Source organism: Musa acuminata, chromosome BXJ1-5, assembly GCF_036884655.1.
Source record: "Musa acuminata AAA Group cultivar baxijiao chromosome BXJ1-5, Cavendish_Baxijiao_AAA, whole genome shotgun sequence".
Lineage (NCBI taxonomy): Eukaryota > Viridiplantae > Streptophyta > Magnoliopsida > Zingiberales > Musaceae > Musa > Musa acuminata.
In genome coordinates this window covers 6,665,288-6,690,927 of record NC_088331.1, presented here as the reverse complement: position 1 = coordinate 6,690,927, position 25,640 = coordinate 6,665,288, and the positions used below count along the sequence as shown (strand labels likewise).

The 25,640-nt window shown below is 39.2% G+C and overlaps 5 protein-coding genes across 6 annotated transcripts; 3 read left to right on the top strand and 2 right to left on the bottom strand.

Moving 5' to 3' along the window:
- Positions 1–6,374: 6,374 nt before the first annotated feature.
- LOC103984729 (BURP domain-containing protein 3-like) lies at positions 6,375–7,833 on the bottom strand. The gene is made up of 3 exons (XM_065182341.1): positions 7,731–7,833; positions 7,543–7,648; positions 6,375–7,477 (listed from the first exon to the last, which is right to left on the bottom strand). Exons 1-3 carry the CDS (start codon positions 7,764–7,766, stop codon positions 6,645–6,647), a joined length of 975 nt encoding a protein of 324 aa, XP_065038413.1. The 5' UTR covers positions 7,767–7,833; the 3' UTR covers positions 6,375–6,644.
- Positions 7,834–10,573: 2,740 nt separating this feature from the next.
- Positions 10,574–11,494, bottom strand: LOC135675201 (transcription repressor OFP8-like). The gene has a single exon (XM_065185477.1). The coding sequence runs from the start codon at positions 11,492–11,494 to the stop codon at positions 10,574–10,576; it is 921 nt and encodes a 306-aa protein (XP_065041549.1).
- A 1,026-nt stretch (positions 11,495–12,520) lies between these two features.
- Positions 12,521–15,001, top strand: LOC135673396 (uncharacterized). The gene is made up of 2 exons (XM_065182342.1): positions 12,521–12,957; positions 14,775–15,001. Exon 1 carries the CDS (start codon positions 12,571–12,573, stop codon positions 12,937–12,939), a length of 369 nt encoding a protein of 122 aa, XP_065038414.1. The 5' UTR covers positions 12,521–12,570; the 3' UTR covers positions 12,940–12,957; positions 14,775–15,001.
- A 4,149-nt stretch (positions 15,002–19,150) lies between these two features.
- On the top strand, positions 19,151–19,543 carry LOC135675200 (rapid alkalinization factor-like). Its single transcript, XM_065185476.1, has one exon. The coding sequence runs from the start codon at positions 19,151–19,153 to the stop codon at positions 19,541–19,543; it is 393 nt and encodes a 130-aa protein (XP_065041548.1).
- Positions 19,544–21,726: 2,183 nt separating this feature from the next.
- Positions 21,727–25,592, top strand: LOC103984734 (mannan endo-1,4-beta-mannosidase 2-like). 2 transcript variants are annotated; one of them, XM_065182339.1, is made up of 6 exons: positions 21,727–21,797; positions 22,039–22,503; positions 22,963–23,160; positions 23,468–23,590; positions 24,740–24,954; positions 25,044–25,592. In XM_065182339.1, exons 2-6 carry the CDS (start codon positions 22,138–22,140, stop codon positions 25,444–25,446), a joined length of 1,305 nt encoding a protein of 434 aa, XP_065038411.1. In that variant the 5' UTR covers positions 21,727–21,797; positions 22,039–22,137; the 3' UTR covers positions 25,447–25,592. The 2 variants fall into 2 exon arrangements, with proteins under 2 accessions (XP_065038411.1, XP_009400567.2); XM_009402292.3 differs by lacking the exon at positions 21,727–21,797 and having other exon boundaries at positions 21,863–22,503.
- The last annotated feature ends 48 nt before the right edge of the window (positions 25,593–25,640 follow it).

Genomic DNA, 25,640 nt, shown 5'->3' with positions numbered 1-25,640 from the left:
TAGCTCAAACAAGTCAAACTTTGGTTTCCCTTTGTCAATTCGTCGGACCAAGAAATTAAACCTCGATTTGAACTCAACATAAATGTTGTAGCGTTGTTCATATGGCCAATATGCAGTAGCTCGATTTCTATCATAAAGTCTGGATGTGTATTAGTTATTCTAAGATTATCAAAATATGATAATATTTACTTAACATTTAATATTAGTTACAGGTGTTGGACCAGTTTGGCTCGCTCGTATGAAAGAATAATCAATCTTGACATATATAGGGATATATTTGTATTAATTGATCTCTAGTTTTGGAGGTCCATGCACTCTACCTACATGAAACTGGTGGCTCTCTCCTTCTCGACGTTTTTCTACATGCGTTGTCACCATTCCTGACAAGCTAATATTGGACGGCAACTGTGAGCTGAAGGAGAGGTAAGACAGGTTTGAGATATTGATTGAATAGCCTTTGATCTGCCAACTGCCGTAATAAAGTTGTAGTTCGGCAGATCTATCAAATGATGAAGAACATATTTTATATACCAAACATCTCATCTAATTTCCATATCCCCTTCTAGCTTGTGCTTGAATGAAGGCATGTGGAGTTGATTCTTGATGATAGAGGCACTCCTCAATGTTGGGGTAATCGAAACATGCTTCATCATCTCGAAGAATGACAACTTAAAGTTGAGCTCTTATCGAGGAGCTATGTTGCTGTGTTCATTCAATGTCTCTCGGACACAGAAATAGGAAGAGGAAGCTACCAACACAGAAAGAAAAAGACCAGCAGGAGAAAAGCTATTTTCTTAGTGTTGGATTGTCGTAGAGAATTGTTGAGAAAATTTGTTAATAACGGAAAAAAATTTCGTCAAAAACCAACTTGTTACCAAAGTATAAATATTAATCGAAGCAAAATAAATTTTTTATTAAAAATTAACTTGTTATAAAAATATAAATATTAATCAGAGCAATAAATTAATCGAGATATTGGATTTTTACATGAAAAATCTAACGTGAAAAAAATCATGAGACCGTAGTCCACCTCAAACTTCTACTATCATCAATAATGATAACATATTTACAGTAAATCTTAGGATCACAATAACATTAAGAACATGGATCTTGGCTCAACATTAACAATATCATCATCACTATATATGAATTTTATGAAAAGAGAATTTTAGATCTCACAAATTAGGTATAATAGAAAAATACCTTAAAAAAAATAAATTGTAAATCAATATAGTTAAGATTGTAAATTAATAGAGCTTATTGTAAGAATTTTTCATGTAAAATTGGAGTCTAAACCAATGAAATTTAGTCGCTGATTAGCTGCTCGATTATCTAGCAAAAGTCTCATAAACTTTTAACTTTTTCTCCTTTTCTCTCTCTTTCTTTCTCATGCCGCCACTATCCCTTTGCTGCATGGCCGTGGTTCAAGACCTTCACTATGCACATCTCTTCCTTTTTTTTCTTTTAATTTTTTTTAATAAATCAAGTTTGGGTTTACTATCCAAATCATCTAGTCTAAGCCCACATATAGGTTGGACCCAACAATTCTCCACCTCTAGCTCATATGGTGGGTTGTGCTAAGTTCGCTCTTTAACTACATACTTCAAGCTTTTCCTTAAGCAAAGACTTTGTCAATATATTTGATATATTCTCATTGATATGCATATTTCCCAAGTACAATTCTTTCAACTCAAGCACATCACTAATCCAGTAATATCTAACATTAATATGCTTGTATTTAAAATAATATGTTGAATTCTTGGAGAGGTGAATGGCGCTCTGACTGTCATAGTAAATAATATATCCTTCCTGTTTCAAACCAAATTCCTATATAAACATTTTCATCAACAAAGTTTCCTTGCAAGCTTTAGTAATTGCTATATATTCTGCTTCTATGGTTGATAAAGCAATACAATTCTATAACTCAGACTACAAAGAGACTGCTCCCCCTATAAATGTCATCAAGAATTCCGAAGTGGATAACTTGAAATCAGTATCACCTACTATGTCTGCATCTATGTACCCTTCTAACATAGGTTCATCACTGCCAAAACATAAACACAACTTAAAAGTACATTTTAGATATATTAATATCCGTTTCACCGTTGCCCAATGTTTCTTACCAAAATTAGAGAGAAATTGGCTGACAATTCTAACTACATAAGCTATATCTGGCCTAGTATAAACCATGATATACATTAAACTGTCTACTGCAGATGAGTAAGGCACTCTAGATATTTCTTTTTTTTCTTTCTCAGTTGTAGGATGCTATTTCGAACTAAGCTTGAAATGTCCTACAAGTAGAGAACAAACTATTTTAGCTTTACTCATGTTGAATCTTTCAAGAACCTTTTCAATGTAAGTCTCCTAAGATAGCCAAATCTTTCTTTTTTTCCTTTCACGAAGAATCTTCATGCTAAGTATTTATTTCACTGATCCTAAATCTTTCATGGCAAAAGACTTACTTAGCTCTCTTTTAAACTTTTCAATTTTACTAGTATCATGATCAACAATCAACATATCATCAACATATAGTAGGAGAATAATAAAATTATAATTTAAATTTTTTTTCATAAACACATAATGATCAGATGTGGTTCTATTATACCCTTGGCTTATCATTACAAGAATCAAACTTCTTGTACCATTATCTAGGTGCCTGTTTGAGTCCGTATAAGCTTTTACTAAACTTACACACCATATTTTCTTTTCCCTTGACTTTTGAACATTTTGGTTGTTTAATGTAAATTTTTTTCTTCTAAGTCACTATGAGGAAATGCTGTTTTCAATTCAAGTTGCTTAACTTCTAAATTCAAGTGGGCAGCCAAACCAATAACAACTCGAATAGAGGACATTTTCATCCTAGGAGAAAATATTTCTTCATAGTCAATACCTTTATTATAACTGAATCCTTTCACAACTAGTCGTGTCTTATATCTTTATTGTGAGCTATTATTTTTAGTCTTCAATTTGTAAACTCATTTATTTTTTAGAGCTTTCTTCTTTTAGATAATTTTACCAAGTTATAGATATGGTTCTCAAGTAAGTATTTTATCTCTTCTTGCATGACTTTAACCCACTCATTCTTATTCTCATGTAGAATATCTTCTTAGTAAGTTTTGATTGTCGTTCTCTTGTGGATATTCTTAATGTAATCTCAACTGACAGTAGAGGTGCTTGTTCAGTTGGGTCAACATCATCAAATGTAAGAGTATCATTAGTGGCATTCTCATCACAATCTTATTGTTCATCTCCCCCATGATCATCATAAGCTACAGAATATTAACAGAGGTTTTTGACTTCTTAATATTATCATCATCATCAAACAATTGGTCTTCAAGAAACACAACATCTCTACTTCTAAGAATCCTATAATCTATACCCAAACTCTTCATAACCATATTACAAGAAGATACATGCTTTTCCCTTATTATCAAGCTTTTAATCTCTTATCTTTAAGAATATGAACAAATACTTTATACCCAAACACTCTAAAATGATTATAAAATATATTTTTTCCTTTCCATACTTTCTCTGGAACATCACCTTTCAAAGGAATTGATAGAGAAGATTTATTAGGTCAACTATAGTCCTCATAGCCTCTTCCCAAAATGACTTAAGTAACTTGGCATGAGAAAACATACACTTAATCATTTCTTCAATGATTTTGTTCATCATTTCTATCACACCGTTCTGTTGAGGAGTTTTAGGAACTGCTTTCTCAAGCTTGATATCCTGAAATCTGCAATAATTCTCAAAAGGACCCTATACTCACCACCATTACCTGCTCGAACATACTTTAGCTTTTTGCCAATTTTTCTTTCAACACTGACATGAAACTCTTTGAAAATATCGAGTACTTGATTATTAGATTTCAAAACAAAAGCCCACACTTTTTTAGAATAGTCATCAATAAAAATAATAAAATAAAGAACACCTCAAAGAGTTATAGTTTGTATAGTACAAACATCAATATGAATCAAATCAATAACATTTGATTTTCTAGATGATAGATATATATGAAAAGCAACTCTATGTATTTTTTCAGTTAAGCAATGATTACAAGATTTAAGAGATGTGCCTTACAACTTTGGTAAAAACTATTTTCTAGCAAGAGTTTGAAGTCCCTTCTCGCTGATATGGCTAAGCCTCTTGTTCCAAAGATCTATACTTTTATCTTTCTGACTTTTATCTTTCTAAATTACATTAGTTTCTCCTCTATGTAGCTTAGCTTGCATGACATAATGACATAAAAAGAGTTAAGCTCATTTTCTCTTGTTACAATTAGAGAACCTTTAGTGAGTTTTCATTTGCTTTCATCAAAATAGTGTGTAAATCCCTTATCATCAAGTCTGCTTGTAAATACTAAGTTAAGACGAATATCTAGAACATGTCTAACATCTTTGAGTATGAATTTGCTCTCAATATTGTTCTCTAAGCAAATATCTACAATACTCATAATCTTAGATGTATTACTGTTTCCCATTCTAACATTATCAAACTCACCAGCAGTGTAAGATATGAAGAAATCACCATAAGAAGTAACGTAAAATGAAGCACCATAGTCAATTACCCAGTTACTATCATGAGCTGCAAGACTAACATAGCCGTCATTATAAACAATAATGATATCACCTTCAGTAGTATTTGTCTCTTTCTCAATTTTCTTCCATTAATTCTGTTCTCGCTTCCAAAACATATATTCTTTCTTCATGTGACCTGGCCTGTTACAGAAGAATATTCTTCCTCTTCTTTCTTTCTAGAATATTTATTTAGCAAACTATCTTTAACCATATCTATAGTTAGAGTCCCGTCTGGCGTGGAGTTACAAATTATCACAACATATGTTTCCTAACTTTTTGATAAAGAGCCAAGAAGTAACAATCCTTGCATCTCATCATCTATATTCATTTTCATAGCAACTAGTTTATTTTCAATACTCTAAAATAGGTTTATGTGCTCAACAGTATTACAATCATTTTTATACTTCAAATTTACAAATTTTCGGAGGAAAGAAATTCTATTTCTCACTGTTTTTGTCACAAAGAGGTTTTCTAATCTTTGCCAAACAACATCAGCTTTGGTTTCATCAGAAATATACTCATGCAAATTTATATTCATCTTCTAATATAAGCAATAGGTTTTCTACTTAGAACCAGTCATTCCATATCTTCTAGAAGGTTTATCTTTAACCTTAATGGGCTTATACAAATCTTTACAGTAGAGCAAATCTTCCATCATATACCTCTAAGTGGAATAATTTGATGAGTTTAATTTAATCATACTATCTGACTCATCCATTTTAATCACATAAGAAAAACTAACACCAAATAAAATATTACTCTGATACCACTAGATGAGAAAAACTATTATAGCGGAATAATTCTTTTCTCTATTTGTGTATCAAAATGAGTTCTTCGTCAAAAATTAACTTATTACCAAAATATAAATATTAACCAGAGCAACATAAATAGTAAAATAATAAATCAATATCAAGTGAGACATCGAATTTTTACGTAAGAAACATAATGCGAAAAAAACTACAGGACCGTAATCCACTTTAAACTTCCACTATCACCGATATTGATAACAAGTTTACAACAAATCTTCTTTAGAATAATCAAATGATCATAATAACATCAAGAACAATATTAACATATCATCGTCATCGTAAATAAATTTTATAACAAAGAATTTTAAGTCTGATAACAAGAAAACATATTAGAAAAAATAAACTGTAAATCGCTAGATCACGTAGCAAAAACCTCATCTCTTTCTCCTTTTCTCAATATTTTTCATCACGCCAGCACTGTTCCCTCGCTGCGCGCACTCCTTGTTCGTTGTCGTCACTGGGCACGTCTCATTCCTTTTTCTCTTTTTATTTAATAAATTAAATTTGGACTTACTGTCCAAATCAAGGTAGAGGAAGGTATGTAATACCATAATCATTGGAATCATCGAAAGATTTAATTCTATTCTATGTATTCCTGTCTCCATAACTCGTATGTCCTATCGAGAATCTTCGTTCTGTCACTTCATACTTCCGTTCACTTAGCACAATGAAGTCCTATCTGATAATTGTGTCGTCGTATGTGCTCCTGCAATGCACCTTCGTCAAGCTTGGCTCCGACGACACAGAGAGATGATGCGGTGTCACATCTTCTTCCTTTGGAAAGTGATACAAACAGAACAACACTTGGGAGTCATTCTGTGGAATGTGGAGATGGATAACCACTTGACCGGAATTTGAAACCCTCTTGAAATGCTCATACCATCAACCCTTATAATTTTAATGTGAAACTAAATCATAGCGAGAATGATAATAAATATTAAAGATTAGACATCAGCTATTGCACCAAAGCCACCATTTCACGTCAAGCTCAGACACAGTCAAACTTATCATAGTCTCAACACCATAATTACAATATATAGCAACGTAGGCCATCGGCTTACTATATAACAAGTATACAGTGCACCTATGTCTGCAACACCTACCAGCGAAACAAACATAAGCAACTCAACACTCCATGCGTACATAGACAAAGTAAAGGATACAGATTGAGCTCTCGCTTGCACACATACGAACACACACAGCATATATATAGAGGCTTCGGTAGTGAACACGGCGAGGGGCATGCTCTCCCTTAACCGCTGCGGCTCCAGACGACGCTGTCATCCGGCAGGAAGTGGCACACCGGCACCGACCCCGGCTTCACCTTGAGCACCTTGAAGGCCACGTGGTTGGGGTTCCACGCACTGGTGTCGGTGTGGCACACCGCCACCGCCTCCACCGCCACTCCGTCCGCCGTCCCCACCAGCCCCACTCTGTACGCCTTGCCCGTCCCCGTGGCGTGGCAGTAGAACACCGGGTACGCGTACGCCTCCGGGTGGCAAGCCACCAGCCTGTCCCCGGCCAGCGCCTTCACCCCCGTGACCGTGTACTGCTGCCGCGGCGTCACCACTTTGGCGACGGTGGTCGACATCGCCGTGACGTCGCGTGTCCCCAGGCTCGACATGCTGAACTCCACCATGGACTCCAGCGAGGTGGCGCAGTACTTCCTCTCTCCCCTCACCGCCGGTTCCTCGCACTCCTGAAGCGTCGTCTTCATCGCCTCGGCTTCTGCGGAACCGGGTTTGACGGAGAAGTGGTCAAGAATCTCCGGGAGCTTGGCTGATGAGAAGGGTATGGCGTCTGCTTCTTTCTGGGTAAGGAAAGAAGCGCCGCCCGAGGTGGTCTTCGTGAAGTGTAGGTTCATTTTGGCGCCCGGCCGAAGCTCCTTCTCCAGGAAGAAGAGGGCGACGTTGGGGTCATTATGGATTTGGGTCTCGGTGGCAGCATAATTTTTATTACCGGTGGCAGCATAATTTTTATTACCGGTGGGAACATAGACGCGGCCGTGACCGACGTTGACGGTGGTGCCACCGCTCTTCCCCTTGGTGTACACGTTCACACCGGACTTCTCCTCAGCAAGCACATCTGCGATCAGAAGACCAAACATTAAGCAGCTTGAGAGAGAGAGAGAGAGAGAGAGAGAGAGATACCAGGGTCTATGAAGTCACTGATGGCACTTGGCATGGGAGTGTTGGGGAGGACAGAGTGCCAGTAAACTATCTGAGGGGATAAAGCTGCATGGCTGACTGCAGCAAGCTGAAGCGAAATATAAAATCTTGAAAAAAGCTTACAAGGCAAACGAAATCGAGAACAAAGGACTAGAACTCCGTCCACTTACCAAGAACATTGAAAGAAGAGAAAGGAAGCGATCCATGGAATGGGTCAGATACAGCACCGACAAGCAACACCTTCGATGGACGATGATGAGAAGGAGATTAATGATGGCTTTATAGTGAGAAGAGGGGGTAAAGGAGAGAGCTCCTTAGCGAGCCAATAGTGGAGCCAATAGTGGAAGGTCACGTCCACCGGCCCCGCCCTGTAGGACGGAAGCCTAACAGTGGAGCCCATGGTTTGTGCTGGCAGAGGAATCAGGACTGCTCGTCAAGGTCACCGATAGAGTTGAGTCAGTCTCAAAATTCTCACACTTTCCAATAATAATAATAATAATAATAATAATAATAATAATAATAATAATAATATTATTATTATTATTATTATTATTATTATTATTATTCTTCTTCTTCTTCTTCTTCTTCTTCTTCTTCTTAATAATAATAATAATAATATTATTATTATTATTATTATTGATAAGTATTATAGAAGTACTAATTACATCCAAGCTACCTTGAGAGTCTTAATTGGATTTGAAAATTTTTTATTAAGATTAGGATCTAGATTAAGGATGCTAAGTAGAAGATAAGTAGTTAGTGAATTATGATTTCTTAGTAGAAATATCCATGTATCTCAAAGTTTCAGTGAGAAAGAGAGGCATAGATGAAGACATTTTGGATGGTTAAAGAGAAGAGTTCTTTATACTTTATATAAAAGGGTTATAAGGATTAAAGGCTTAGGTTTATGCTAGCTCAAAAGAGATTATTTATATTTAACTTTTCTTATATAATGAAGAATTTAGTTTTTTTCTATGGATGTAGACAGAAAATGTCAAGCCATATTAGTCTTGCATCAAATTTCTAATATATTTTGATCTATGATATTTCTCTTTTGGTTTCAAATGTCTTCTCTTGCATTCGACTTTCTATTTATGATATTTCTCTTTTGGTTTGAAAGATGGTATAGTTAGAACCCAAAAGATATGATGATTGAAGATTAATAAAAAATATATTAATTTTTCTATAAGTTTTATCGAATTCAATAAGAATATAGCAAAATGAAGACTAAAACATTTGATAAATTGATGCATATTTGAATGATGTGAGTTATATTCTAAATATTAAGAAAAGCTAATTTCTTTCGATTTTTTGGATTATGAAGGCGATGAGTATAATGCTGTATGTGGAGTTTTAGAAATTACTTGGTTCGTATGATTTTAAAGAAAGAATAATTATATTATGTTTTGTACCATTTGCATGGAAGTATAATAAAGGCATCAAATGGTTGGAAATAAGTTTCATAGGTAAAGGATGATAAATATATACAATAATGAGCATCATTTGTAGACATAAATTATTGAATCATGTTAATATTACATGAATTTTCTAAATTATAAGAATGTCCTTTCATTTTATATTTGAGTTTTTTTTATTTTAAATATCTTATCTCTCCCACCACCCAAAATTATTGAATCAAGCTTTATTTCATATTTAAGATTTTTTTTATTTTAAATATCTTATCTCTCCCCCACCCCCACTCAAAAATTATTGAATCACATTTCATTTCATATTTGAGATTTTTTTATTTTAAATATCTTATCTCTCCCCCACCCCCACCCAAAAATTATTGAATTATGTTAATATTACATGAATTTTTTTTTAAAATTCTAAGAATGTCCTTTCATTTCATATTTGAGATTTTTTTATTTTAAATATCTTATCTCTCCCCCACCCCCACCCAAAAATTATTGAATTATGCTAATATTACATGAATTTTTTAAATTCTAAGAATATCATTTTATTTCATATTTGAGATTTTTATTTTAAATATCTTATCTCTCCCCCACCCAAACATTATTGAATCATGTTAATATTACATGAATTTTTTAAATTCTAAGAATGTCCTATCATTTCATATTCTTAACTCACCTCACCTCACTAAAAATAATACTAATAATAATAGTCCAAAACGATTTCCTCATGTTGCTGCAAAGACAAGACTGACGTCGAATTAGTACTATGTTAGATGTGAGACTAGACCTTGTTTAGTACATGAATCATTGCTAAAAATAAAAACTTTTTAAATGCTTTTTTTTCCTGTATATTACTTTGAATCATATGATAGATACGAATGATATCAGCATAATATGGGGCCATTGTCCACCGCGAGTAAAATTTTGATTTGACAAGCCAAAAATTACAGGAGCAAGATGAAACCAACCATATATAAATGATAGCTCCTACGATGCACCTACTCATGCTGTGTGTGATAATACATGGAGAGGATGTGAGATCTTGTTCCTCTGAAAACTGACAGAAACCTAGTAACACTTGGAATCATCTTATGGAATGCGAACTAATAATCTATCAGAGTTGTTTCGCTAGGAAAGAAGCAGCTTTGTATGATGTTAATGCTGTGAGGTGAAATCCTTTAGCTTAGCTTCCTCCTCAAGTGGTTTTCTCCATCACCATGATCGGTTGTTCACCTGTCAATTGTTTCCTGTGTTGTTTTCCTCCCGTCGCAATGATCGGTTGTTCACCTTTCAATTGTTTCCTGTGTTGTTTTCCTCCCGTCGCAATGATCGGTTTGTTCACCTTTCAATCCTTTTGCAGTAGCACTCACCTCAAACACAGTGACTACTGCAGCGATGGCATCTCCAACTCCGGCCACTATCTTATCGAGGAATAGACTTGTCTATCCTCAATGGGATCTTCCTTGTAGTGGAACCTATTTATCAGCTCAAATCAAATACTCTCAACGTGTACATCTCCACGTATGTACCATGCATTAGAGCATTGAATTAGAACAGCAACATGAGCACTCTAATCTACTGTCATTCCAAGTGTTCAGCTACTTCCCATACATGGCTTCGCATATGTCGGCAAACGCCTCGAGGATGGTCTGATGGTGACGATGCGAGTTGAGGGAGAGGTAAGCGTCGAGGAGGCGCTCCAAGTCTCGAGCCCTGTGCATGCCGCGCTCCACGATCATCTCCACCATCGAGCTCTTGAAGTCGCTGTATGGGTCGCTCGATCGCTTCACCACCGCGAACCCTGCGTTGGACTCTCTTCTCTCTCGGCTCTCTTCCCTCTCCTTCGACGCGATGGAGACCAGTGGCCGCAGCTCTTTGGAATGCGTCGCATGTCTTCTTGCCAGGCGCCTGGTGGACTTCGTGTTCTTCTTCCTGCTGTTGTGGAAGAATTCGGAGGAGTCGGAGGAGAAGCTATTGGATGATAACAGAGTCGCCGATTCTTCCTCTTCTTCATCACTGCTTAATAGATCGAGTTGGTTCTCGCTATCAGTGGAAGAAGAGATAATGAATCCATAAGCATCGGGTAACAGCTTCTTTGCTTCCGCTCTCTTGATCTTCTTCTTTGTCTCCGATGCTCTCTTGCTTCTCTGCTTAGCTTCTGTCTTCCTCTCGTTATCGTGCTCCTCTTCCTTGTTCACCAAAGGAAGGAACGGATCAGAGGTTTGCACGAACCGACGGGCGCCGCAGTTGATGGAGATACTCACGACCGGGGCGACGTGGCGCAGCCGGCGATGGTCGGTAGCGGAGAAGGGCGCATGGTGATCGAGCTTGCGTCGGCGGCGACAATCTGGATCGGGAAAGAGCTGGCGCTGCGGGGTGGCGCTCGGAAGCTTGGCTTGGCCCAAGGTGGTGGCTGCCATGGTGGTGGTGGTGCAAGAGGAGCCGAGTAGCATCCGAGAGAAGCGATGCTTGAACTTGGCGCTGCTGCTTCTGCTGCTTTTATTGTTGGACTTTCCCATTGTCGCTCTCCGAGCTGAACTCTCTATCATCTCATATGGTGTCTTCCTCCTTCCTTCCAAATGGAATCAGCCCACGCAGTAGAAGAACAAGAAGGAAGATAACATATTTATAGCAGAAACTTAATTTGCTGCCTTGTGATCTGTGAATTCATATCATACGATAGTATTCTTCGTATAGTTGAGACAATGATTAGACGATGAAACACATCGACTGATTCAAGAAATGCATCATCTTACCAACGGTCTCTTTGCATCGAACAAGCTTCTGAATCATTGTTAAGTTATATCTCTTATCCGTTCTTCTTGTAGTGTGTCCCATACGATACATCATGGGGCGATGCTCTTTCTCTGGCTCTTCTCGTTTCCCATCAAGCATGTTCTCATGAGCTTGTCTTGCTCCATGGCTTGCAGCTGTTATAAGACAAAACTCTCTCTCTCTCTCTCTGGGGGAATGCACCCAAAGAGATGCTGGAGAAGATCATCTGACATCCTTCCTCTGCTTAATAGAACACTGCATTGCAACCAAAAGTCTCCGTTGGAATCGACAGAGCACCACAAGGAAGAAGAGTGACCAAAACTGGCAGCAACAACGCCAAGGGCAATTGGACAGGCATGCCCATCCATGTTTGCTCGCCATTCCCGCCGCCATTACTGTCATCTAGTGGTGACTGTGAGAGGCTTCTTCTTGTTCCTGGCTTAAGCTGTTCTCTTGCAACTTGGCTTCTTGTGTCACAGGCTCAGTGGACACAGCTCTTCCCATGCATTGTGAGCCCTTAAGTGTCCCCCGCGTCACCATGGACAACTTGTAAAGGGCCAAATAGTTTGGCCGTGTATGATGAGCTGCTATTGTTCATGGCAGACGCACGTCCACGTCTGCATGCTCGTTGACCCAGTGCTATACTGTTAATACATGTTGTTTCTATATGGGCCGGATTTAGGCGTAGACCAGTAACTAATTGGGCCGGGTTGGGTCATCAGTGTCGTATGTACTTGGAGCCTATCATTGGTAGGGCGGGCCGTCTCGTTTCCAGAAACTTCGCCGCAAGTTGGGCGTCCCCAGCGGTTTCGATCGAGCGATGGACGAGGAGGAGGAGCGGGGCGCGGTGCTCCACGAGGAGGCAGCGTCCTTCATTTGCCCGCCGAGGCTGGAGGACGCGGGGCTCGAGGACTGCGCCCTCCCTCCGGAGTCCATCATGGAGGCCTTCGCCCTCGCCGCCATCTCCGTTGGCCCCCGCGTCGACGAAGATGGCGACGATGAGGGCTTCGGAGAGGCCCCCGACGAAGACGATGCGTCGGGGGCGGCCTCGGAAGTGGTCGGAGGTGGCGGAGTTGGGGTAGTCGCCTCCGACGGGCTCGCGGTTCTTGGCGGAGACGATTCCGATTCGGTTGAAAAGAAGACGGCGAAGGAGTATGAAGCCGAAGAGAAAGAAGAAATCAGCAGATAAAGATGCCATCGAATCCAGGTAAACTTCTTGCTTTGAGTTCGACTCTCAAAGCTCATTCACGGATATTGCATTAACAAGATTCGTATTAGCTTGACCTTTCTTGAGCAATATTTTACTGAGTTTTCCCTTGTAGATCTTAATGTCCTTCCAATTGAGTTTTAGCATTTATATCAGCTCTGGAAAGGTCGGATTAAATGTCTTAAAGCTCATCAGTGGATGTTTCATTAGCAAGATATGGGTGATCTTTCTTGAGCAACAATGATATATTAATATATGGGGTTTTCTCTTTTTTGATTAAATGATCATGTTTGTAGATCTTATAGTGTAATGCTTTTTTAGTTGTCACGCAAAATGGAAAGAAGAAGTAGCAACTGGCATTTTTCTATTACTTTCTACATAGTTATAAGAGATTATTGCAAGCAATCAAGATGATTGTACTGTTTAAATTGCTGGTGGTAGAGAATTCTTGATTGCTTGTCTAGGGTTCAGACATATTGGGAACAAGGGAAAAACATAAGGGTCAAAGTTTAGTCTCACATCACTTAGTGATTAAACAGTCAGGCTACACAGATGTGTTGGCCTGCAACCCAGACAACATATTGGATCAGCTCATGTGCATTGTCACACTTCAAGCTAAACACTTGTTTAGCCTAAAATAATATATTTCCTGTCTTGTGTCTCGGCACTATAATTTAGTCTCACATTAGAAGTAGTGAAAGATGAAGATGATTGTATATGAGGCTAGATGAACCTATTATTATTATCTCGGACAAGCATTTGTGCCCCGCGATTTTAGTTTGATCAAGTTAATAGGTAGTGACAGTTGATATTAGAACGAACCATGGGGTAGTGACAGTTGATATCAGGTTGAAGAAATGCAACCCCCTCAACCCGGCATGTTGGCAAAGTTAAATTACTGATAAGCAGGCCGTAGTAGTTAGAAGAAGACCTGACGGTATAGTTAACAATGATGATGATGATTTGCAAAGTGTGATTACCTTACCCTCTATTTTTTTTTCTTGTCTTTAACCACAGCTGTTATAATGCCTACTGAGTTGTAGGTGGGATATATGATGCATTCCAAAGGGGGCAAAACCCATTGCCTAGTGTTGTGATGCATCTGACATATTGTGCTTCATCTTTGTCTTCAGTAATGTCATTGTTACCCATCTCCTGATATTTGTCAGTTACCAGATGAATCACAACATAATTGGTCACAACATTCACATTCAATAATGGAAATGCTAGACTTTTCGTTCACTGATGTACATGAAAATGCTAGGTTGATATTTCCTTTGATGTGACTCATGGTCCAGAGGTGACAGAGTATTACAATTCGCCTCATATAAATATATCGATTAGACATGACTATTCCCGCAAGCCAAGAGATCAAATAACAAAAATAGGACCGCCATGATGTATTATTAGATTTAGTAGGATGATCTATATGCATTGGTCAACAATTTGTTGTCCACATTATGGCACCACCCTTTCTTCAGCATTCAGCTGATTTTAGAATCTCAACAGGTGGCCAATGCCATACTCATAGTATTCCTCTCGTCAACACCTCCTGTTTTTGAGATCTTATTCTTTTTGTTCATTTATTGGGATTAAGCATACTGCAGATTGGATTGGTCCACAAATTAGCTCTACATTGTTCTGTATCATGTGGTGTTCATTTGATCTTGGATTGCTGATACATAGGTACTCTGAAATTGTAAAGTTCAATTGAATCTAGATGTCATCTATTACAAAGCATCCTTTATCTTCGCAGAACATAATGACTAATCTTTGGGCATTAGTCGATATACGTTGATAGATGCCTCATGAAACAGGAACCCTAAATTTGTAGGTTGGAGGGGGACCATAGATTCCAGATGCATCAACTGGAGTGGTCTGTATTCCAGATGCATCAACTGGAGTGGTCTGCATGCAGGTAGAACAAATTGTTTGATATCAAATGCTGGTATAAAAGTGAAATTTCTGAAGGGTCCTGTTGAGATAGATGTAAAGAACTCACCACATATTTTCTTATGGGTTGAAGACATTTATGTTGGACCCATCTTATCAGTGTGATTTAGTGCAGTATGCATGGGTAACATCTTGATGGTAAGAAAAGTGGGCGCAAGAATCTTACTTGATGGAAGAAAACCCATTCATCCATTAGGCACCCATCTCTCTCTCTCTCTCTCTCTCTCACACACACACACACACACACACACATATATAATATACACTTATAATCACCTCATTTGCTGATTGAATTTTTTGTTGTTGGCCGATGTGAGATGTATTGATCATTCCTGATCGACTGTAATGGTTATTAGGCATGCTTTTGCACTGCATATGCTCTTTCTATGTTTTACCCAATGATTGAATAGGCTGCCAGTAACATGGACGGTAAGAGGATGAAACATTCGATAGCCTCGTGTTCACTCACGAGTGTTCATCCTCCAAAGATTCTCGTCGTCATTAGAACATTTGAGACAAATACTGGCATACTGTCATTAGAACATATGCCTTCAGGCAGGCATTGGGCATATGACAATGTTGTGCTGTGCTGTTTCACATAAATTACACCCTCTTGGACAAGAATAATGGATTGGAGCAACAAATGGATTAAAAACAAAAGAAAAATCTCCTTTTGTGCTAAAATGCGTCTTTTGGATGTTCAGAGCAAAAGGACTTAAATGCTAACTGGAGTCTTGCCACAGACTACGAGTCCGCTGCACTTGATGTCGATAGTGTTAAATGCTGTGTGATGACCTCACCTTGAACATTTGATCATGTGAAATACTGCCAAGAAATTTTCTATCATTAGAGAAAGCTGCAAAGGAAACATGATGAATTGATCAGCATAGTAAAAATTTAAACAACCTAAACAAAGGTTTACAAAGATCAAAAGATACGAGCAATAATAGTACAAGGCATTACCAATGAGCTCGATTGGGTATTCTGAATGCTCTGCAAGTGGTTTAATTATCCTATTTGGTAGAATGCTTACCAACCTAATAAAAACATAATCCAGATCAAAAGAAAAATAACAACCCAACAGTTATGTATATCCTAATGAAAACACAGAATATCCTGAACATTTAAATTGTACAAAAATCAACAAATGCCTTATTTTTTTTAAGACTGCAGACTGATAGAGTGGCAACGCCGCTGCAATATATATATATATTTCATGGGCCTTAAATGAACAAACACCTCAGGAAGACAATTTTCCCCTTGAAAAATCATAAGCTTCAAATTGTAATATTTACATATAACATGTCGAGCATTCATGAACAGAACATACATAAAACCTGGAGGAGTAAAAAAAAAAGTATAAAGAAAGATTCTGTTTTGGTCAAATTAGATGAGATCTCAAGATAACATTTCATAAAGTTGCAACAAAGATGTGAAAAAAACTAACAGTGATCTCAATTTTCTAAGACTGATTATAAAAAACGAAGATGGTAACTAACTTAACTGGTAAAGATTCTGACAGTATGTCGTAAGATCTTAGGATCGAATCTCATATTTATCACTTATCCTTTGCAAAGGAAAAAAAAAAACATAGGTAACCATGACATAAATTTCAGCTGGAATAAGAATTCCGTTTCTGGAAGCATGACATGATAACATGAATACTTGGAAACCTACAACCAGAACTACCTATCTGAGGTTCCCATCTCACCCCCTAATCTTTAAAGATCAACCAGTCCTCTAAGCAGAAGATGGCAATGCAGAGAACATGGTTAGAAAAAGGAGGAAACAAGGAGAAAGAAAAGGCAAGAGAAAATCAGGCCTAGCAGGCTGGCAATGGTTTCTCACTAGCATGTTTCCAGCAGTCACTAGAACTAGATAAGGAGAAAAAAAATTTCCCCTGATTTCTCCATGTTTTTATTTTTTTTGCCTATCAAAAGAACCATATCTCCACTTTCAATCCTACATTCAACAGCCAATCATGATCTCCTAATTCTCCAATGGATCCCAGTCCAATGCTTATGTTTGAAATTTTGCACATTCTTGTGCCTTCCACTGTCCACATTTGCTCATATTGTATCATATTTAACTTTACTAGTCAGAAGCATTTAAAAGAATTGAGGCTTAGTCAGAAGGTTTCCTAACTACACTGTTGCCCAAGCTAAAAGTCCATTTCAGGTTATCTATGATTCATCAGCTGTCAAGGAAAGATGCCAAAATTCTTCTTTCAGATACTCAACCACTAGATCAATATCAGAACATAGGAAATTGAATCTACTTTGACCTACCTTGGATGTCAAGAGAAAGAAAGGGGACACTTTAATTAAAAAAACTATAACTACACAAAGAAAAACAATAACTATGATAAGATGAATTGCTTCCAACTGAGCATTCCTTTCTCTTCAAGGGAAGGTAGTAACCTCCAAGGGAGAGTAAGAAAGAGACAAGAGAAAAAAGATAGAATAAATAAGATAACTATTGTCTCTAATCAGCCTTTGTCTAATATTATATTTCTCTAGAATCCACTCTAATGTATGATGGAACACAAAAAATACTTAAATAAACTATATGATAATCAGAACTCAACATATCTATGCACATAAAACTTAGATGACCAGCCAAGGATTCAATAAAATAACCGAAGGAAAGGAATAAAAAATAAAGAAGATTAATGAACTATCCAGAAAATGCATTATTTGCCTTGTTCCCAAAAGTTGCATGGTATCAGAGACAAAAGAAACGTCTGAGACATAATCTTCATGGGCATGAAATGTATTGCAACAATCACCTTTCCGGATATCCCAAACCTGCAAATTTTAGAGAGAAGAAATAAGAAAAAGCCCGTCTGAGAAACCAACATGCCAGAGATCATGCTTGTCACCAAATAATTCATAAAAAGTTGTATATCAATTTTAAAGAAAGTGAACACAAAAAGCACCAAAAAAAAAAAACCAGGAAAAGCAATTTCTGAAGAAAATCATCTGTATAATGTTAAGAACTAGAACAGAGTATTTTGCAACTTCACTAGCATTTACATAATGTACATACGGATATAATCTCAAGTAAGTAAATGATAACAAGTACTCGAATACAATTACAAAGTTTGCTAGTACCACAGATGAAATATAACATCAACCATCTGGAATATATGGTAAGGTGCTACAACTGAATATTCAATAGTTAACAACTAGTACAATGACAAGAAGAGGAAGAAGATGGACCCTTTATGTATCCTTTATCATCGCCAGATGCAATGGTTGTCTCCGTTAAGTTGACAAGGCGATTAATTGCATCCCTTTATTTGCAATGCAGAGGATCAAAATTATATCTTTAACGCATAAACCAGAACGAGATGAAGAAAACAAGCTACGAACTAGCGGATTCAGAACACGATCTTTAAATCATGCAAACCCGACGCATCAAAATCAGTGAAGAAACTAAACCACCGCACCTTTGAGGCTGCGATTCGGCGGCGTAGCGGTACCTGTCAGCGCGGGTTTCGAAAGATATTAGGTGATAGCTTCGTCCACATGACAAAGTTAGAATCGTGGCCAGGATCGGAACTAACAGGTGAAGACCGCCGTCCGCCACGAGAGGGGAGGCAGGGTGGAAGGGCAAATCAAAGGGCAGCCTCCCTGAATTGATCTCCATGGGGAGCGCTTCCAAGCTCGGGTTCGTAGCGAGAGGGCGACGGGCGTCGGTAGCCGAATCGTTAGTGTTTAGGGCTTTGGTGTTCTTTACTCATTCCCGCGCTTTAATCGGGTGCGCAATGGTCGAACCCGGTTTTCGCCGCTGAACCCGACGCGAACCCTGAGTACTTTTGTATGTACCCGCCTTGCTACCTGACATATGATTGGTGATAATTGGATTACCACGCAGGTGATTCTGCGAGTAAAACTTTGATGGTGAAAAAGCACGTGCCAGGGCCCGACCCAGACCCGGCCTGCGTGTTGTGGTGGTCAACGTAGATCATCAGGTGTCTAATGGTCAACGCTCTCTCTCTCTCCCTTGAATAGCACCTGCCTTCCAAATCACAGCAGGAGGAAGAAGCGGGCTTCCTCCTCTAAATACGATCAAACACCTTCCCATGCGCGTACATTGCGCAACGCCATTCCCTTTAAGACCCCCCTTCCTCTGCAAACAACACCATCCACCCTCTCCTCGTCTCTCTGCAGCACAGCCACGTACAGAGAACTCAACACAGTCCGGTTCTTCCCTTCCTGTTGCGCGCTTTCTCAAGATGGCTCTCCGACTTGCCTTCGTACCCATCCTCTTGGCAGCACTTCTCCTGGCCGAGGCGGCCTCGGCCGGAGAAGCCACCTACGGCGTCAACGAATGGAGCGTCGCTCCGTTCGCGAGTGGAGATGGCGGGCTTCGGGCGTCGCCAGTCTGCGACGGACGGGTCGGAGACTGCGTCGACGAGGAGGAGGAGATGGCGATGGAGTCGGAGTCCACCCGGCGCAGCCTCGCGCGCTCCGGGGCGAGGTTCATAAGCTACGGCGCGCTCAGCAAGAACCGGGTGCCGTGCAACCGGCGAGGGCAGTCCTACTACAACTGCCAACGGCAAAAGCGGGCGAATCCTTACCGCCGAGGCTGCAGCACCATCACCAGGTGTGCCAGGGATATGCACTAACTATACGCGCATACGTATCCACATGGAGACGTAAGGAACACTTCCTGTAGCAGAAGAAACTGGAGCTGAGTTCTTCATGGCAAGCTGTTGCTTGCTTGATTTCAATTACGCTGTTTTCTTATCTGACGTTTGATGTTTTCATGATGTTGGTAATGCTGTCAGTCATAAATCACACTCTGTCATTCTTTTGCCTATGAAACATATGTAGTAAAGAAGGCCTCACATCTTTGGCTTTGGTGGATAATATCTACTCCATTTGAGATATGCAATTAATATAACATAGTTGCTAAAGGGAAGACCGATTTCCATGGCTACTTTTCTGCCTCCAAACAACAGCTGCGAGGTGTTTGTGCTGTGCGACCATTAATCCATAGCATTTGCACTGATGGTAGTTCTTTGGGTGATCATAAGAACAGTCATTTTCCGAGAGAGGAGATCAGAAATCAATTAATGATTTAGCTTATAGTTATCACTTGTCTGTTCTACGCATTGCGGCTTGTAGCCTTCAGCTTTCATCTTCTGTACTGAATAGCTAATGAGAGATTTGTGATTTTTGCAACAGCAATTTCACCAGCGTATTATAGCTCTGAAGAACTCTTAACACATCCGGCTGTGGCATGAGACAGCAGATGATGTTTTCCCATTTGTTAGGACTCCCATCGATTCATCAGCAGAGCATTTTGCTCAAGTTCATAGAACTGCAACTGATGTGCTTGGAAGGTGGAATTGCTAGGAGTATTTCACTAGTGTCTGTCTTGTTGAGTTCACAATCTCAGGGAAATTTATTACCCAGGAATTGGCCATCCAAATTTGAGTTGACCCACTTGATTTATATTCATGTGGACTCAGTTATTTTGGGTCACTGTGTTGCAAGCATAGAAAGTTATCTGCCACCAAATATGGTTCTCATGATTCAGATAGTAGGCCTTTGCAAGGTGGAAGACTGTTGTCTGCCTCCATGTAGCATGTTCATATGAAGTCTTCAATTTCTTTATCTGAAGTTAACCTGTTTGGAACTGATATTTATATCTCTAATGCTATCTTTGTTGGAGATGTATGCTGTGACATATTCTAGCTTCAAACTTAGCTTGGAGCTGTGCCATTTTCAAGGGTGATTTGGTCCACTAAATAGCTTTTTAGCTCCTCCAATGGACTGGTACATTGTTTTGGGTCCAGATTGCAATTTTATTTGCCTCAATTTGAAGTCTAAGGAAGCTGATGTAGCACACTGTTCTTGGCTTGTTCTACAATGAGCTTGGTAGGTGACTGCAGACAAGAATCTTTCCTGGCTATGATTTGTGCAAGCCAACCAGTCTTTTAGACTGGAAAAGTGATGCAGTGAGCATTGAGTAGTTTACAAGTGAAGCAGCAGATGCTGTTTTCGGCTCAGATGAGCAGATGAAACTTTGAGTTTCATGGCAATCATGATCCTACTCCAAACAATGGTGGGAACACAACAAAGGACCATGTTTTCTTTCAATGATGTCTCCACAGTAGCAGGCTCTTCAAGTTGCACCCACAAATTGCTGAAAACCTGCAGCAGAAGTCACAATTGACTTATTAGTGTATGACCTGATTAAGATATCACATGATGGGCAGAGTAGGTATCAGAGCATGTAAAGATGAGACAGAAGACAACCTAACACCTAAAAGGTCAACAGACAACCTTATTTGATACGACAATGATGATTTCATCAAATTATAACCAGAGAGAGAGATCAGATCTATGACCATCTACAGTGTTCATATTAAGTCTCTATTGCAAAGGTCCTTCAAACAAATATTGTGGTGTCTCTTTTTTACAGTGTAAGATAAGATCTTCTCAACTTCACAAAGACAGGGAGCAGGCAGGCTGGAAGCACACACAATTACCTCAGTTGCAGAATGCTTGTTGTACAGCACACGCAAATAGATGAGTGAATCCAATCGGTTTTATCTGCTCCAGATTTGTAGATTTGGAATAAAAATCATATGAATGACATGCACAATGCATCTAACTAGTGGGTTCTCCTTGACATGATACTGTGAGAGAAGGTCAGGTAGCTGGTGAGCTAAGAGAAGCTGATGACAACATCACAACACACTCCCTTCCCTCTCCGGAATGACAGGTAACAGTTGGATTTCGCTTTTCACGGACAATCTTGTTTCTTTTCGAATCCCAATACAATCTCAAGCCTTCATCTTGCTGCAGTGCGTGTGGCATCAGTGGCCACTATGTGTTCTTGAAAAGGAAGTCACATGTGAGTACTGTCAGGTAAGAGACCAGAGTATTCTTTCATTGGGTCCACCTGGGGTTCATAGTGGAGACACTGGTTTGTATGCGATCCGTGTAGCGCAATTCTTTTTCTCTTCTTCTTCCTTGGTTTGATGTCTGTATTTGGTGGCAGACCTTTTGATAAAGTTGGAAGAGGCAAGAGGGATTTTGTCATATAGTTGCCTAAGAATTGAGCTAAGCATTCCTTTCCTCTTCTTTTGGGTTCCTTTGATCTGAGCAGGATTCCCGCATCTCCGTTTACACATCTCAGTTTCTGAGAGGAATTGCTGCCCTGGTCTGAAGCTGGTGTTGGGGACTTGGGTTTCCAGCTTTCAACAAAATGCTGGCAACCAATGGAGTCTTCTACCCTATTCTTGGCCTTGCATCTTGTGCTGCCTTCATATACATGTCCTTTGGGGACCTGGCATGGGACATTGGCACCCATGTGAGAGGGCCTGAGACGAGCTTTGTGGGAAGGAATGGGACTCGGTTCACTGTGGATGGGAAGGCGTTCTATGTGAATGGTTGGAACTCGTACTGGCTGATGGATCAAGCCGTGGAGGAGGTTAGCAGGCCGAGGGTGAGGGCGATGCTGCAAGCTGGTGCTAAGATGGGGCTCACAGTTTGCAGGACTTGGGCATTCAATGATGGCGCCTACAATGCTCTACAAGTGTCTCTCGGGCATTTTGACGAACGTGTCTTCAAGGTATCAATGTTCATCCAACATTTGATGGTGAAGGTTCTTGAGAGGTCCACAAATCTGGATTTCTCCTTTTCTTTGGTACATCTGCATGTTCATATTCCTTTGGTTCTCTAGAATGATTTCTTCTTCCTTCCTTGAGCTCTACTACTTGGCAGGGCTGGCCTTGTCATACTTCCCAAACTTGTGCAAGGATTGATGAGCTTTGCAAAAGCTGTTGTTTCTTTGTTTCATCTCACTTCTATTTGATGTGTTTCCTCTGGTTTTGTGCATTCACTAAAACATGATCAGATGAATGGTAGGCTTTGACATGCTCAGTTCTTCAGCCAAAAATGGAAGAAACAGAAAAATGACTTCTATTAGTTGATCATCTTCGAAAAAGATGGAAATTTCGTTCTATCTGTTCTTGCATCTAATTCTACTTTGTTTAAGTTCAGTCATATGCAGTGATAACTTGAGTTGCAGGCACTCGATTGGGTCATCGTGGAAGCAAAAAGACATGGCATTCGGCTGCTGCTCAGCTTGGCTAACAATCTGGAGGCTTATGGAGGAAAGACTCAGTATGTCAAATGGGCATGGGAAGAAGGAATTGGATTGAGTTCCTCAAATGATTCCTTCTTTTTTGATCCATCGATCCGCAGTTATTTCAAGACTTACCTAAAGGTGACATGTCTTTGTTGCCAAAAGTTTCTTTTTTCTTTTTTGTGGAGAGGTAAATTCCATCTCTATATTATTCCTTAAAATGTTCAGGAACTGATAATTAATACATGATGGTTCTTTGAAATTCACCTCAATTCACATAGTTATATGTAAGCGAAATCGGAGGAATAATTTTTCTAAGTGATTTAGCATTCCAGTAGCATACACTCAATTAGAACATCATGCACTTTTGGTGATTAAGATGTATACTCTGCTGGTACATGAGATGGATCTGATCTATTTCCTCAACTTAATTGTGTTCTTTTTTCAGACTATATTGACAAGGAAGAACCACTTGAATGGGATTCAGTATAAAGATGATCCCACAATTTTTGCTTGGGAACTCATGAACGAACCACGATGTATGTCTGATGTGTCTGGTGACACTCTCCAAGTAAGTCTCTTCTTCACATTACAATTCGTTGTGAGGAACCAGTGCGATTCCAGGAAAAGTAGTTTACTGTGGATGATAACAACAGAGAACCTTCAGAATCAAAGAATAAACTTAGTGATCGTCATATTCTTCTCCTATAATAAGAACACTACTCCTGCTAAGTTAATTATCTCCTTGTCCCGCTGATACAAAGAAAGATAACAAGGGCTAAAAAGAGAGGTCTAATATGCATTAATCATGTCCAAGACCAGTAGCTTCTCTTGAAATTTCTCGGAGGTCTAATGACTAGAAATGTGATGTGATTTCATGTTTTGCATGTCACTTTCATCATCTACCCTGGTAGCTAGAGCTCATAGTAGTCTGCTTGGTAACATAGTACAGGATCCGAGAAAAGCTGCTAGTAGCACATGCAAATGAAAGAAACATTTCTGACCATCATCTCTTAAATTGGGCTTCACTATATCCCGTAAATGAATGAAGTGGTCTGAATTCAAGACTAGTTTCTTGGTTTGCTGAAGCCTATAATTAGATAATGCAGAAATAGATGTCCCAAATGTGTTTTAGATTGAAACTAGCAAGTTGCTTTAGAAAGCATTTCTAGTGCTATACACCTCAGCTTTTTCATTATTCTTATCAATTGAAAGACCAGATTTATTGGCAAATTAGAAATCAAAGTAATTAAGATTATGTCTACTTAATAAAACATATTAAATGTGTGAGAACAAGAGAGGATAGGGATACCTTGGCATATATCTTCTTGTTACCATTCAAGTTTTGATATAAGCTATTTGCAAGTTGCAAAACAAGGATGAGATGATTGAATGGAATTTTTTATATACTCTTACGGTCATCTCTTTGTGCAGCATTCAGTACCAGATCCTATGACCTTACCGATTATGTTTTTAGAACACATTCAGTTATTTAGCGATTTGAACCATTGCAAAGTTTGCAGAAATGATAAGAAACCGAACAAACAAAAAAATGAAAATTTTGTAGTAGGAAATAATGAGTCGTGCCATCAAATTGCTAGAATTTTATGCAAGATGATTGGGTTGTGAAGTATGTTCTTGTACTGAATCAGCAAAAGCTACAGCCATGATGTGAATGAATTTGGAATTCCGCTGGTTTTGTTCTTTTTGAATTCTGCAGAAGTGGATCGAAGAAATGGCAGCATATGTGAAATCAATCGACAAAAATCATCTCTTGACTATAGGACTCGAGGGGTTTTATGGTTCCACAAGTCCACCAGAGAAGCTGAATGTGAACCCTGGACAATGGTTTAGCACGGTGGGGTCTGATTTCGTCCGAAACTCCAGAGTACCAGAAATAGACTTTGCTTCTGTTCATATCTACCCCGATCAATGGTAGGAACCAACTACTATCTACATGTGTTAGTTTCTTGTCTCATGACAATTAATTCATGCACCAGTCCATATACAATGTTCTTCTGTAGGGAAGTAGGTGCAGGACTGGATCAGAAAATGAAGTACATCTCGAGATGGTTGACATCTCACATCGAAGACGGGGACAAAGAACTCAAGAAACCTGTCTTGTTCACTGAATTCGGCCTCTCCGATAAGACCAAAGGTTTTGATCACTCCCACAGAGATGTGTTCTACAAGTCCATCTTCAACATCGTCTACAGATCTGCACGGAAGGGCAGATCAGGTGCAGGAGCCTTTGTGTGGCAATTTATGGTTGCAGGCATGCAGGAGTACTGCGATGATTTCGGGTTTGTGCCGGAGGAGAGGCCTTCGATGTACAGGCTGATAAAGAAGCAGTCATGCAGGATGGCGAAACTGAGCTATGGGATAGGTTTGCTCAAGACAAGATTTGGAAAGCTATGTGCAGAGTAAACATTTATCGCACTTTTGATTCTGCTATTTCTTAGTGGAAGTCATTGGAGAGGAAGCTTTGGTTTATATGCTTCTGGAGGCTATTGGTCTGGACAACAAGCATACATATTCTTTAATGTAAAGAAATTTTATCTGCGTGGCATCAATGCAAGTCCTATAAATTGTGCAATAGAAAGAGGGAACTGTTTTCAAGA